This window comes from Chlorocebus sabaeus, chromosome 5, assembly GCF_047675955.1.
Source record: "Chlorocebus sabaeus isolate Y175 chromosome 5, mChlSab1.0.hap1, whole genome shotgun sequence".
Taxonomy (NCBI): Eukaryota; Metazoa; Chordata; class Mammalia; order Primates; family Cercopithecidae; genus Chlorocebus; species Chlorocebus sabaeus.
This window is the reverse complement of record NC_132908.1, coordinates 69,644,409-69,659,829: the sequence shown is the minus strand read 5'-3', so window position 1 is coordinate 69,659,829 and position 15,421 is coordinate 69,644,409. Positions and strand designations below refer to the sequence as shown.

Below are 15,421 nucleotides of genomic sequence, written 5' to 3'. Positions count from 1 at the left end.
AGCACAATTAAACCTCTTTTCCTTATAAATTAACCAGTCTCAGGTAGTTCTTCATAGCATTGTGAGAATGCACTAATACAAAACATTGGTACCATAGAAGAGGGGCATTACTATAAAGATACCTGAAAATGTGTGAGCAACTTTGCAACTGAGTAACAGGCAGAGGTTGGAAAAGTTTGGAGGGCTCAGAAGAAGAAAGGAAGATGGGAGAAACTTTGGAACTTCCTAGAGACTTGTTGAATCATTGTGACCAAAATGCTGATGGTGATATGGACAGTGAAGTCCAGGCTGAGGAGGTCTCAGATGAAGATGAGAAACTGTGAAGCCCTAATATCTGTGACAGGTCTCAGTAAATTTAGAAAGTTTATTTTGCCAATGTTGAGGGCACACACCCATGAACAGCCTCAGGAGGTCCTGACAACATGTGCCCAAAGTCATTGGGGCATAGCTTGGTTTTATACATTTTAGGAAGACGTGAGACATGAGACATCAATCAATATATGTAAGATAAGCATTGGTTCTGTCTGAAAAGGCAGGACAACTCAAGCAGGGAGGGGGCTTCCAAGTCACAGGTAGGTGGGAGACAAGTGATTGCATTCTTCTGAGTTTCTGATTAGCCTTTCCAAAGGAGGCAATCAAATATGCATTTATCTCAGTGTGCATAAGGATGACTTTGAATGCAATGAAAGGCAGGTTTGCCATAAGCAGTTCTCAGCTTGACTTTTCCCTTTAGCTTAGTGATTTTGGGGCCCCAAGGTGTATTTTTCTTTCACAGAACTTATTGGGAACTGGAGTAAAGGTTACTATTGCTATGCTTTAGCAAAGAGACTGGCGGCATTGTGCCCCTGCTCCAGGGACCTGTTGAACTTTGAACTTGAGAGAAATGAGTTAGGGTATCTGGCAGAAGAAATTTCTATGCAGCAAAGTGTTCCAAGATGTAGCCTGGCTGCTGCTAACAGCATACACTCATATGCATGCACAAAGAGATTATCTGAAATTGGAACTTATATTTAAAAAGGAAGCAGAGTATAAAAGTTTGGAAAATTTGTAACCCAGCCATGTGGTAGAAAAGAAAAACCCATTATCTGAGGAGGAATTCAAGCTGGCTGTAGAAATTTGCATAAGTAAAGAGAAGCTGAAAGTTAATAGCCAAGACAATGGTGAAAATGTCTCCAAGGCATTTCAGGGACCTTCATGGCAGCCCCTCCCATTACAGGCCTAGAGGCCTAGGAGGGAAAAATGGTTTCATGGATTGGGCCCAGGGCCCCACTGCTCTGTGCAGCCTTGGGACATGGTGCCTTGTGCCCCAGCTGCTCCAGCTCCAGCCATGGCTAAAATAGCCCCAGATATGTCTTAGGCCACTGCTCCAGAGGGTGCAAGCCAAAAACCTTGGTTGCTTCCATGTGATGTTATGCCTTCAGGTGCACAGAGGGCAACAGTTGAAGCCTGGGAGCCTCTGCCTAGATTTCAGAGGATGTATGATGATGCCTAGATATCCAGGCAGAAATCTGCTGCAGGGGCAGAGCCCTCATGGAGAACCTCTACTAGGGGAATGCTGAAGGGAAATGTGGGGTTGGAGCCCCCACACAGAGTCCTCACTGTGGCACTGCCTACAGGAGCTATGAGAAGAGGGCCACCGTCCTCCAGACCAAAGAATGGTAGATCCACTGACAGCTTGCACCATGCACCTGGAAAAGCTGAAGGCACTCAACTCCAGCCTCTGAAAGCAGCCACAACAGCTGTACCCTGTAGAGCCACAGAGGCAGAGCTGCCCAAGGCCTTGGGAGCCCACCCTTTGCATCAATGTGGCCTGGAGGTGAGACATGAAGTCAAAGGAGATAATTTTGGAGCTTTAAGATTTAATGACTGCCCTGCTGGGTTTTGAATTTGCATGGGACCAGCAGCCCCTTTGTTTTGGCCATTCTCCCTTTTGGAAAGGGAGTATTTACCCAATGCCTATACCCTTATTGCATCTTGGAAGTAATTAACTTGTTTTTTATTTTACAGGCTCATAGGTGGAAGGGACTTGCCTTGTCTCAGATGAGACTTTGGACTGAGGACTTCTAAGTTAATGCTGAAATGATTTAAGACTTTAGGGGACTGTTAAGAAGGAGAGATTGTATTTTGCAATGTGAGAAATACATGAGATTTGGGAGGGTCCAGGGCCAGAATAATATGGTTTTGTTCTGTGTCCCCACCCAAATCTCATGTCAAATTGTAATTCCCAGTGTTGGAGGAGGGGCCTGGTGGGAGGTGATTGAATCTTGAAAGTGGACTTCCCCCTTGCTGTTCCTGTGATAGAGTTCTCCCAAGATCTGCTCATTTAAAAGTGTGTAGTGCCTTCCTCTGCCTCCTGCTGGCTAAGTGAATATGTACCTGCTTCCCCTTCACCTTCTGCCATTATTGTAACTTTCCTGAGGTCTCCTCAAAAGGAGAGGCTTGTACAGCCCACATAACTCTTAGCACTGTGAAACCTCTTTTCCTTATAAATTACCCAGTCTTGGGTAGTTTTTTATAGCAGTGCAAGAATGGAGCAATACAATGAGTTTGCCTATTCTGGACATTTATATTGATTACTAACATTTTCAAGATTCTTTCATGTACTATAGTAGCATGAATCAGTATTTCACTCTTTTTCACTCCCGTATGATATTCCATTGTATAGATGCATCACATTTTATTTATCCAACATTTGGGTTGTTTCCTTTTTTTTTTTCTGGCTATTATAAATAATATGGCTATGGACATTTATGTGAAAGCTTTTTGGACTTTTTTTTAAGAGATAGGGTGAGCTGGCTCACGCCTGTAAAACTTCCCTCCCGGGTTCAAGCAATTCTCCTGCCTCAGCCTCCCCAGGATCTGGGATTACAGGCACCTGCCACCACACCTGGCTAATTTTTGTATTTTTAGTAGAGACGAGATTTCACCATGTTGGCCAGGTTGGTCTCAAACTCCTGACTTCAGGTGATCTGCCTGCCTTGGCCTCCCAAAGTGCTGCGATTACCAGCTAAAAGGATTTTCTGCTCTGCGTCACAACTCATGGAAGTTGCTGGTTCTGATCTAGAGCTGGGAGAGGTTAACAGGTGATTACAAAGCCGAGGATGTTTCGTCAACTTCCTGGAACAATTCCACCAGTCAGAGCCCAAACCGGGGGCAAAGGAGGAAAAGAAACTCGAAGCAGGGTGTGACCAGGGTAGACAGGCTGAAAAAGGGAACAAAATGTAACATCCTAAGAGAAAGTAGGGGCGGAATAAAGGCACTAACCTTCGCCCGCAGCTCAAATTCTACGCCGACGCCCGGAGCAGTGCCCTGTTGCCTAGCGACGGCGCATGCACACTGAGCAGCGCGAGCCCCTAAACACGCATCCGCGCCTGCGTAGCCGCAGGTCGCCGGGATGCTGATGTGGGCCAGGGTCTGCTGTGAGGCGCTTGGTATCACCCTGTGTTGATACTCTCCAGTTACCCTGAAGGCGGGTCTCGGTCACAGAAAGAAAAGGTGAATTCGCAGCTGAGAGCCCTCCTCTCCGACCTTTTTTTTGAGACGGAGTCCCTCTCTGTCACCCAGGCTGGAGTGCAGTGGCGGGATCTCGGTTCACTCGGATCTGCCTCCCGTGTTCAAGCGATTCTCCTGCCTCAGCCTTCTAAGTGATCAGCCCGCCTCGGCCTCCCAAAGTGCTGGGATTACAGGCATGAGCCACCGCGCCCGGCCGTCTCCGATCTTTACACACATTCTTCGTGTTATCTGAAGACACTCTGACGCCACCACCCAAAGCAACTGGCAGTTGACTCTCGGGAATTTTAAGCTTGTGTGGGAAGCAGCCGCCGCCCGGTAGTTCCTTTTTTATCTAGAGACACCCGGGACGTGGGGGACACCCCAGCAATGCCATCCCTCCTTTGACCTCCATAGCGCGCAGAATTACAAAGTTGAGTAATAGTTGATTTGAAAAAAGGAGAAGTGCATACACACACACACACACACACACACATTTACATAGGCACAGGATAATCGCAAAGTATGACCAGCAACTGATAACTGATTTCCTCAGGGGAGAAGAAAGTGGGTGACTGAAGGACAGGAATGAGAAAGGACAGTTGCGTTTGTTTGTATCGTTTGAAATTGCCCAGTGTGCATGTGTTCTTTTTAAATGTTTGAAGAGCCATTGGCTCCCTTATCAAATTGTACATACCAAGGAAACTCAGGAATTTAAGAAGTCTCAGTAGAATTCTGTAATGCTGGGTAGAAGTTTCTGTACGTGTGAAGCTAAAACGTCTTTTGTAAATCACGGAGTCTTCCTGTTTATTTCTGGTTAGAGATCTTTGGGAGCTTGGATGGAGGAACAGGAAAAGAGGAGCCTGGCTTTTTTGGAAAATTGGCAGCGGTGACATACGGGAAACTGAAATCTTTATCTCATCTCATCCTTTGTATATTCATTTTGGATTTGCTGAAGAAAATTAAAAGGTGAATTTTGCTGTGAGCTCAGTGAACTCAAACTTCAATTAAAAGGGAACATATGCTGTTTATTTTTGTGAAGGACATTAATTGGCAGGGTTGAGACCTGAAGTTCCTCTTTTACATAAGGAAAATTTCCCTTGGTGAGAAATCTCTAGACTGGTTGTGATAGATTCCTAACCCCCAACCTTGAAAGGTAACTTAAGGCTCCCTACTCTAAGGGAAGGACTGAGGAAAATAATTAAACAGGCAACTGTGCCTACGAAGATTTGCAACAAAAAAAAAAAAAAAAAAAAAAAAATAGGACACTTCTCATTCGTGGGGTCAAGCCAGAGGCATCAACTTTGTGACCTAGTGAGTGGTTAGTGGATCTAGGCAAGGGTAGTAACTTGGGACCAGAGATTAGGGATCCAAAAAGTTGAAAATTAAAGACAAAGGCCAGAGGTTATAACTTACTGCTTCTTAGTTTGCCTTGTTTGTAAGTAGGAAGCCAGAAGTTGAGCTCCCAAATAAAATGTTTTAGGAATTGTGTTTCTTAACTCCAAAAGCCAGTACATTTACAAAGAAGTAAATGAAACCTCATAGGTAATGAAACAATGAGACTGAGCAATGCCTGGGATTAGAAATTCCCAAACAGAGGAAAAAAAAAAAACACATCACAGAAGAGTCATACTTAGTAAAGTTTATTAAAAAAAAAAAAGAAAAACAATAATTTATGCCCTCGGCAAAATAAAAGATCTCGTCAATATAAATGTTTCTTAGAAAATGTATGAAAAGATAATATAATATATATTAATAAATCAATATTAACATTACAGCAAAAGTAATAATCGTATAACAATGACAAGTGAAGATATTTCTCGCCCTTACACAGTAGTATTTCTGGAAGGTCTCTAATTCCTGCTTGCTCTAGTACAGATGTGCTGTCACTTTAAGAAAGCCTGATGCCACTAGGCGTGGTGGCTCATGCCTGTAATCTCAGCACTTTGGGAGACCCAGGCGGGCAGATTGCCTGAGGTCAGGAGTTTGAGACCAGCCTGGCTAATGGTAAAACCTTGTCTCTACTAAAAATACAAAACTTAGCTGGGCATGGTGGCACACGCCTGTAGTCCCAGCAACTCAGGAGGTTGAGGCAGGAGACTCGCTTGAACCTGGGAGGCGGAGCTTGCAGTGAGCAGAGATCGCACCACTGCACTCCAGCCTGGGTGACAGAGCAAGACTCTGTCTCCAAAAAAAGAAAAAAACGAAAGCCTGATGCACACAAATCTAAATTTAGGAAGTCAATCAATTAAAGGATATTCATTTGCATCACAATTCTTTACTCCCCCCAAAAATCAATAAAAAGTTAAAATAGCAACGTTTCCTAATGTGTTTAAAATGTAATTAACCAAATACATGTGTCCCCAACTTCTTTCCAGTTGTAATTCTATTGCATAAAGTGAGGTATACCTGAAGTGAGGCAATAAGAGCATTGACCTTCAGACCTGCCTGGAGAGAGTATGTTCTTTGAGTCTGAGGAAATGGTTGGGGGGCATAAGTTCTCTCAATCTTTTTCTTTTCCCTCATCCTGAGCTCTTATTTTCTTGTCTCAACTGCTTTCTGGTAAACTTTGTTCACCTGGTACTTTCAAGAAAAAAAGGAAGAAATCTTACAACAGGGAAGCAGATTAATGAATTAGTGAGTCACTCCAGCAGCACAGAGCAAGGGAGAATCTGGGATGTGATCGTACTTGGGGAAAAGCAGGAACAATCTTAAACTCTTGACATGGTGCATCTGAGGCCCCTCTCCAGTAGGGCCACCTGAGTCCCTGAGGAGCCGCAAGGCCTAGTCCAGCCCTCCCCAGATGGGACACATCCTCAGGAGAATGGATGCAGGCCTATTTATCACACTCCTCCTGGCTGCCTTCAGCACAGTGGTAGTGCTGCTCACAGAACTCCTGGATCCGGCTGCACGCCTCCAGCATCATCACCTTGGGGACTGTGATGACCACTCGGATGAAATTCGGGTACTCGAAGCACTGCTTAAAGAAAAGCCTGTTACTTTCAGAGCAATTGAGTCTGGTACTGGACAACCCTAAAATGGTCAGGACCCTGATCCACAAGAAGTGGTACCATTTCATCAGGGCCATCAGTTCATTCAGTTCCCATCACTGGAATGCTAAGTCAGCAACTGAGTTCATTCATCTTAAAAGGACTTGTGGGACAGGCTCGATTTCCTCTCACCTAGAACGTTTGTTTACAACTTTTCTTCCCAATATGGATGGAATTATGATCGGGGGGAGAAGCAAATTTTAAATAGGCTCCATGAGACACATCAGTTTGAATCTTTTCAAATGAGAAGATATTTTGTTGGAGGAGAAAAGATCAGACTAAAAATCAGCTCAGAGCTTGCCCTGGGGCTCTAGAAACTGTTGAGAATGTACTGAGAGACACAGGCACCCACCGTTGCTGGGAGGCAGTGGACAGACTGCTCAGCAACTAACCGCTCCGTGAACTCCACATCGTTCTCAAATTCTGGGAAATGTTCCATCTCAATTCCAACCTATACCAACAGGAGGGAGAGGCCAACTTATCAGAAGGAGGGAGAACAGGCCAATTTCCTATGCCAGAAATTAAGATAGGGGCTACTTTAAAAGATGTCTTGGAACTGTACTACTGATCCCTGCTAAATAAGAGGGCTAATACTTAGGAATTTTTCTCAGGGAAGAGAGGATATGTTTTTATTAATAATTTATTAAAGAGTTCCTTCCCAGACGCTGATAAATAAAAGCTGGAAATAGAATGCTAGTATGTCTCAAAAGAGACACTATTGGCATTAGGGCCAAGCAATTCTTTATGACATGAGACTAGCCCACCCCTTGGAGGATATTTAACATCCCTGACCCACAAAATGGCAGCCCTAGTCATTCTGTAAACAAACAAGATTCCCGTGTATTCCCAGATACCCTTAGGGAACCAGTATCACTCCCAGTTGAGAATTACAATGGTATAAAAAGCCTCTTTTTTGTGTCTTAAATCTTCCCTGTATCTACATATATAAAATGATTCTCTGTACTGAAGAAATAAATCTTTTTTTTTTTTCCTCATCTTTTCAGATGGGGTCTCACTCTGTCTCCCAGACTGGAGTGCAGTGGCACGATCAGGGCTCACTACAGCCTCGACCTCCCAGGCTCAAGTGATTCTTCCATCTCAAGCCTCCTGAGGAGCTGGGACTACAGCAGTGTGCCACCATGCCCAGCTAATGTTTTTTTATTTCTTGTAGAGACAACAGGGTTTCACCATGCTGCCCAGGCTGGTCTCTAACTCCTGTGCTCAAGTGATCCGTCCACCTTGGCCTCCCAAAGTGCTGGGACTGCAGGCGTGAGCCACCATGCCCTGCCTAATTCAGTCATTTAAAGAGTTTTATGAGAACTGATAGAGGCTAAATTACCTCAGTGGGACAATTCAGAAGAAGACAACTCCTAAACTGCCTGGCCCAGGAGGCTAGCTGGTTGTCTTTGTACCCTGCGTAGTGGCAATTCTGCTGAATGACTGCCCTTTGCCTTACAACATGCATAGATCTAGGGCCTGCCACCCACATACTCACCATGAGGTACATGGCCCCAGAAGGGCGGACTGGCCGGAGTCCAGGGATGGCAGCCAATGCCCCATAACAGAGATCAGCACTGGACTACAAGAGGAGGCAAGGAGAAATCAAGGATCAAAATTTAAGTAAAAGACAAGTCATTAAAAACAGACCCCTCGTTGAAGACTGAGAATGTAGGTGTGATGTTCTGGCATAAGGAGTGAAAAAGAAAAAGCTCTATCACTTGAAGCTTTTCACCAGGGGCAGAGAGAATGGCCGCAAGTGAGAAACATGTGGGTGGATGCTTACACCGATGCCATCTCCTAATATTGGAACATGACTCCAGAAAGGAGAACCAATTATTCCTAATTCCACAGGTGGCATTCTCTGACTCCCAAATTCCCAAAGTGGAAGGCAGGAACTGCCCTTACCTTGAGGAAGCTCAGAGTGTTGTGGTAAAACTCTTCCGGGGTGCGATGTAGGATGCTTTTCAGAGCTCCCTGGACAATGGTACAGGGTCCCAAGATGCGCTGACTCAGCTTTGCCAGCCCATCTCGGATCTAAAAGACAGACACAAGAAACATGTTGTTTAGCTTTTCTTAAGCGTCTCTGTCTTAGGATTTCTTGTTCTGACCTTTCTATCAGATTTTTAATATTGGGAAGTGATGGTGTCTAGTGGCGTTCTTAGATCAGACCATCTGGGTTCATAGCCCAGCTCTGCCACACACCTGCTGTGTGACTGACAAGGAGAAAAAAAAGAAAAAAGCCTCCCTTGTCTCCACTGTGCTCACGAAGTAAATATATACCCTAAATTACACATAATCTTTCACCATATTGTTCTTACCTCATTGCCAAAAATGTTTCTTCGGTCATGAATGAGGATCCAGCCCAACCTCCAGCCAGGAACCAGCCAGCGCTTGGCCAGCCCTCCACAGGACAGGACGGGGACATCGGTGCTGAGGGTGGCCAGTGGTTCATATTTGCAATCCGAAAACACCTGAGAAGAGGTACTGGTTGTGGTTGTTTTCTTGTCTACTTCTCAATGCAATCCCAGATCCCATGCCTCCTACCCGTTTCCTTCTATCACTAGGGACAGGTCCTTGGATTAATGGGATCATCCCTACCCTGAAGCATGATTGGGATTGCAAGAGGCTTCAAAGGGGACTACACAAAGACATTTAATTTGGTATCTGGACTGGATTAAAGGAAGCCTAAAATAAGGAAACTGAACCTAGCCCAGTAATATTTACAACTCCATGAAGCTGACTCTATGAAATTCCTGTCTATAGGAGTTAGAGATTTAAAATATGAGTCCACAATCTCTTATCTGAAATTCCTGGGGCCAGGTATGTTTCATAATCCAGAATGGTTTGGGCTTTAGAAAGGCCACGTAGCACATTTACCGTATGTTATGTAACACTCTCAGAGCTGTCTAGGATAGTAACCTGAATCAAGAATATTGACATTTCTGCCAATTTCCCCACACTCTTAACAAATATATAGATCCATAAGTGGGAAAAATAAAAATTTACAAATATCAGGTCAAATCAGGTTTTGCAACCAAGTGAATTCCAAGAATGTTTGGATTTCCAAAGTTCTTTGGGTTTTGGAAAACTGGCTAAGGAGTTGTGGGTCTGTATATTTGTTAAAAGTGCAGGGATACTGATTTGCTGTAATGAAACAATTAGGAGTTGCTTCCGTTTATTCCACTTCTAAAGTTTTCATAAAATAATTTGAGATTATTGTAGTGATATATCCTGATCAAGACTCACCATGTCTCCATAGATCTCATCAGCTAAGATGGGGACACACTGCCGTGCAGCCACTAAAAATAAAAGAAACATGCTGAAATCAGTTTTAATGTGAATTGCTTTATCACGTAATAGTCACATAATATCATGTAATTTCCCTATCCTGTAATATTAAGAAGTTACCATTCTTAAAGAGGAAGACAAAAAGCACAAAGTGTGCTTTGCATTTGATGTTTGTGTGTTTTGTCTTCCTATTTAAGAACTGTAAATTCTTAATATACTCTTCCAGAGTGCAGAGCCTGAATTTGCCATTTAGGTAACTAGATATTTCAGACCCTATCTTCAACATGATGGGAGTGATGAAGAGGCAAGTATTATTTACTTTTCTCCTGGGAGTGATAAAGAGACAAGTATTTCTTCTTTTAGGCAAGCCCTACCACTCCTATCGCACAGTATTGATGAGCGACATCAATGGAGCTCCCCACCTCCACCTCAGGCTTGGAACTTGACTGGTTTTTGTCATTTCACACAACAGCTGAAGGATTCTGTCCCCACCTCGTCCTCTGTGAAGTCTGCTGGACATACCTGCCAGAATCTTCTGAAGATGACGCTTGCTGAACACTGACCCACAGGGGTTTGATGGATTATTGACAATGAGACAAGCTGTCTTTTCATCAATCAGAGATTCCAGTTGTTTCAGGTCAATTTCCCAAGACTTCTCTGGCTGAAGAAAAAGAAAGGATGAGACTAAGATGATTCGGAAACATTTAGGGGGAATCCTCACTTATCTCAAGGGTCCCATGTAAGCAATAAAGTCTGTCTCTGGCTTCAACCACCACTTTGAGACCTTCCTCTGCTGAAGTAATGGTCACATATTTTTTACAGGGTAATAACTGAGCATTTGAGTCTAAGATTAAAAAGTCATTTACCAACAAATTGTAGAGTTTGACCTCAATTCCCATAGATTCAGCCAGAGTCCTGTAGAGAGAGAAACCAGGTCTTGGAACCAGGATGTTTTGCCCTGGGTTGGCCAACACAGCTAGACACATTTCAATAGCTTGACTGCAGCCACTTGTCAGAATGACATCCTGTGAAGCAAATAAAAGGTTAATTTCATTAGGGATTCCAACAGCAACAGGAGAAAAGAAGTTGTCAGGTGGGTGAATTGGGAGCAATTGTGAACTTCCTTTAACAAGTTGTAAGTAGTAGGAAATGTACTAAGCCAAAACCAAAAGAAATTTATATATGTTGATAACGATTGTTGAAATGTTGGCCACTTAAACAAATCACTGTAAAACGGACAGGTTGGCTGTGACTCAGCAGACTTCCATGAGAGAGCATGATGGCCTTGGACCTTTTTCGCCTGGTTATTTATTTACTTTTGGCCAGAGATTTGAAGCCTGGCTCTTGTCTGACACACGGGAACAGACACATATTATGTTAGAAAATGCTGACCCCACACAGTAGACCATAGAGGGAAGGACATCATTTAAACTTGGCACTGCCATCAATTCAGTATGTCCTGGTACTTCTGTCTTTCTCTCTAAATGACCTTACAGTAAATGAGAAAAGCTACAATTTTTTTTTTAAAGATCCTATTGGAAAAATTTTTTTAAATAATTTTTTGGTGTTAATGAGTTATTCTCAAATGATCTTTTACAGACAATCAAATATAGGTGCTCTCTGGATCCTTTCAGCCTCCTTGAGACAGACACCACATTAAGTTGTATGGGATGGTCATTCTCACACTGTAATGACATTAACTGTAATCACTGATTAGTGACCCCAACTCTATGAGAAGTCTTCAAATTGCTAAAGGGAAATTATTCTCAGCTTTTCCCCCTCTGACACCTGTACTTCTTGTGGAACAGAAACTAGGAAAAGAGGGGATAGTTTACCCTAAATTGCTTCAGAGTTTGTGTTTTGTATAAGGCTCACCTTAGCTTCTAGGGGTGCCTCGGGACAGTGGTAATAAGAAGCAATCTCCTCCCGACTGGATAGGAAGCCTGAAAGAAAAGAGTGGAAAGTGGAACTTTTTTGGTTTTTAGAGACTGTGTCTCACTCTGTCACCTGGGCTTGGAGTGCAGTGGCACAGCCATAGCTCACTGCAGCCTCAAATTCCTGGGCTCAAGGGATCCTCCCACCTCAGCCTCCTGAGTAGCTGGGACTATAGTTGTGCACCTCCACACTCAGCTAATTTTTGAATTTTTTTTTTTTTTTTTTTTGTAGAGACAGAATCTCCCTCTGTTGCCCAGGCTGATTTCAAACTCCCTGGGCTCATGGGCTTCTCCCACCTCAGCCTCCTGAAAGTGCTGGGATTACAGGGGTGAGCCACTGTGCCTGGCCAGAAGATGAAGCTTTCATCCCTGAACTGACAGCTATGCCCTGGAGGTCCAGCATGGGCTTCAGGCTGCCTCTGCCCCTGCTCATAAGGCATTCTATTTAGTTCAGCTCTCAGCCACTGTGGATAAAGGAGATTCACTTCACATTTTATGTTTTACAGTTTTAGTATAAGCACAAACTTATAAACGATAACAAGGAAGAGCTCCCCAAATACTCTGTACCATCTTGATTTCTGTGATTATGTTTTATTCTGTGTAAAATAAGGATTTCTATTATTCCTAAATCTTTTTTATGGACTGTATTTTTTTTTTAATACTTTAAGTTCTAGGGACTGTATTTTGTAAGAAGTTGTAATCACTGGGTGCGGTGGCTCATGCCTATAATCCCAGCACTTTGGGGGGCTGAGGTGGGTGGATCACCTGAGGTCGGGAGATTGAGACCAGTCTGACCAATATGGAGAAACCCCATCTCTACTAAAAATACAAAAATTAGCTGGGCTTGGTGGCGCGTGCCTGTAATCTGAGCTACTCAGGAGGCTGAGGCAGGAGAATCGCTTGAACCCAGGAGGCAGAGATTGCAGTGAGCTGAGATCGCGCTACTGCACTCCGCCTGGGCAACAAGAGAAAAAAAAAAAAAAAAGAAGTTGTAATCAACGCATTCAATTCATGTGATCCACTTTAAGATTTTTATGTTATGTAATATTCCTATCAGTATTTTGTACAAATTTTTATTTCAAATTATTTTTGTGCAATATTTCCAAATGTTGGCTTACAAGCTTGAAGTATCAGCAGTTTCATGCTCATCCTAATATTTTGCAAAATTTATATTCAAAAAGACAAGTTAGCAAGGCTAGAGGCACTATTTCATAATGTTTACTAATTTAATAAGTACAGATGGGTCTCTCAAAATTATGCAAATCAGCACTTCCTTAATTACTAATGAGGAAGAACACATTTTTAGATATATATTAACACCTGTATCTCCTTTGAAATGAAATGATCAGAACCTTTGAACATTTGTCAAATGGAGATTTGGTTTTGGTTTTTCAGGTTAAACCAGTTTCCTAATACTTTGGATATTAAAGTCATTAGAAACTTTTCTTACAACTTAACTTTTGGTCTTGATTTTGTTTTTATTCTTGTTGTATGAAACTTTATATAATGTAAGTAATCAACCGAAAAACCACGAAGTCCCCGATATAACTCTTTAAAGTGTTTTTAAAATTTGATTTTATCATGAAACTGGAGTTTTATTCTGCATTAAGAATGTGTTTCTATGTACACATAAGGAAAAAAAATGTTCAACATTGAAAGTCAAGGAATCATGTACTTTACCAAAATATTCAGGGTAGAAATTTTTAGTAGATGGAGAGAATTAAACCTAAAAAGGAGTAATTTCAATCTATCAGAAACAACCTTCTATCCTTCAGTTTGACAGCCTATTTTTTGTTGTTCTTGGGTGTTTGTTTATTTGTTTGTTTAACCTCTTTAGTCTTAAATAGTAACAATTGCATTTCAGTGTGCTCAGGAACATAATGAAAATAGGCTTTCAATACATAGAGAAGCAGAAATGAAAGCAAAGGAGCTATGTACACAGGGCAATAAGTAAATCCATTTAGGACCTAGAGGCTCAGCAAACACAAAGCTCCTGCCAGACTCAAGGCCTTCAAATTAGAATTAGTAATGATAGGACAGGCACTTTACTTGACAAATAAGTATGTTTGGGAGCCTAGAGAGGAAGTGCCCATATGCTAAAGAAAGCCAGGAAAGAAGTTGGACCTTGATGCCTTGTATTTAAGCATTCCAAGACCCCTTTCCCAAATCCAAAGGGCCGTGTAATCTTAGCCTCTCCTTAGGAATGATGCATCAGGAAAGTGAAGAGAATTACTAGACATTTGGTCCTGTTATTATAGCACTAAAGATTTGGCAGCCACCAGGTATGGAGTGTCAGAAGGGGCTTACCGATGGATGGGGCATAGCCATTATATTTGCCCGAGTCCAGGGCATCTTTCATTGCCTGGGTAACTTCAGGGTCTGTAGGCAGGTTTCCAAACACAGTAGGGTCCCCTTTTTATGGGAGGAAAAAACAAAAGAAGCCAAGAAGTTATTCTCCCATGTTCAGTACTTAGACTCACCCCCAACTCCTATCTTCTCCAACCAGTCTGTGAACATGAGAGTAGAGGGGGACAATGACAGCCCCTCAGTAGTGTCCCCCAACTCACCAATGGACAGAGAAATCATGGTTTTGTTTGGATTTGGTTTCACCTTCATGTTGTCCACAATGGCTCGGATGGGGTTGAAAGTTTTGTTGGCCATGTCTGAGGGCCTCACGGACCACCTGGTATTCCTGCCTTTCATTTTTCCCGGCACAGAGCTTCTCCCACCAACGTTGACATGCACATCCAGAATTGAGGGCAGGTTGCCTTTGCTGCTCATCTGAATCACGTATGGGTCCATCACTAGCGAAGCCTGCGAGGGGAAAGAAGGTCCCTGTGATGTTGAAAACAGCACTGGGAGAGAGAGGAGCTACATTTGGACCTAAACGTTGGGGTGAATTCACTAAAAGTGTCTTTCCAAACTCTCTCTCTTTTTTTTTCTACTTTCTCTCGTAAAGTAGCTTTACTATGAATGAGGGGAGTTTTAAGACTTTTTACTGAGATGGAAAATAAAGCAAGAACCCATCATACTTAAGTAGGATTTGCTACATGCATCTGTAATTCCTGTCAAAGCTTAGCCATGCTCTATGTGAAACCAAGAAGGAATAACATGAAAATTGTTCGTCAGTCAAAGAATAGGTGCTCCCTCCTTTCCATGCGAGCCTATCCAAGAAAATCTACCTAACACTTCTTGTCATCTGCAGAGAACCAGGAAGAACCACTCCATCTTGTTAGAAGTTCCATGTAAATATCATTGTGAGTAAAAGTAAAACCTTATCCCATAAGGATCCTATAGCCCTAGTTGGAAAAAGAAATCAATACACCAAAAAGAAAAAAGTGAATAGTCCAATCAATCACCACTGCCTGATCAGCTTGGGCTTGAGATTTTTACCTTCCAAGTAAAGGAGAAAGCAGCCTCCAAGAAGCGAAGCCTGAAAGCTCCCTTAGCTCTTCTTTGACAGGTTACAGTGGCAATGAACTCAGATGCAAATCCTGACTCCTGAAATAGTCTCCACAAACGGGCGTTGAGCCTGAAACTTTCATGCCATTGGTTGGGAATGAGAGCTCAGCAGCCAGCCCTCCCCTCAGCTTCTTTCCTCCTCTCCCCTCCTCATTGCCTCTTATCCCTAAGCCCACCTCTCACCCTCAAAGCAGGAAT

At 42.9% G+C, this 15,421-nt stretch overlaps 2 protein-coding genes across 3 annotated transcripts in view; both read right to left on the bottom strand.

Moving 5' to 3' along the window:
* Window positions 1-3,333, bottom strand: part of ZNF19 (zinc finger protein 19) — an 83,142-nt gene extending 79,809 nt beyond the window's left edge. The window contains exon 1 of one of the 2 annotated variants that reach the window (XM_038008299.2): window positions 3,265-3,333. The gene's annotated coding sequence lies outside the window, so the exon portion shown is untranslated. The remainder of the gene's footprint in view (window positions 1-3,264) is intronic. The other variant, XM_073015546.1, reaches the window with a different exon arrangement.
* Window positions 3,334-5,176: 1,843 nt separating this feature from the next.
* TAT (tyrosine aminotransferase) lies at window positions 5,177-14,572 on the bottom strand. The gene is made up of 11 exons (XM_007993724.3): window positions 14,329-14,572; window positions 14,069-14,173; window positions 11,703-11,770; window positions 10,694-10,852; window positions 10,350-10,488; window positions 9,786-9,838; window positions 8,858-9,010; window positions 8,445-8,573; window positions 8,035-8,118; window positions 6,892-6,990; window positions 5,177-6,466 (listed from the first exon to the last, which is right to left on the bottom strand). The coding sequence occupies exons 1-11, from the start codon at window positions 14,561-14,563 to the stop codon at window positions 6,326-6,328; spliced, it is 1,365 nt and encodes a 454-aa protein (XP_007991915.1). The 5' UTR covers window positions 14,564-14,572; the 3' UTR covers window positions 5,177-6,325.
* Window positions 14,573-15,421: the final 849 nt, after the last annotated feature.

What these genes read in the sequence shown, in the direction of transcription:
- TAT (XM_007993724.3), bottom strand. Translation starts at nt 14,563, where the DNA reads ATGGACCCATACGTGATTCAGATGAGCAGCAAAGGCAACCTGCCCTCA. An exon ending in CTGGGGCCATGTACCTCATG is followed by an intron (nt 6,991 to 8,034) that starts GTGAGTATGTGG and finishes CTGTTGGTATAG; the next exon opens with GTTGGAATTGAGATGGAACA. An exon ending in TCCACTGCCTCCCAGCAACG is followed by an intron (nt 6,467 to 6,891) that starts GTGGGTGCCTGT and finishes TTCTTTAAGCAG; the next exon opens with TGCTTCGAGTACCCGAATTT.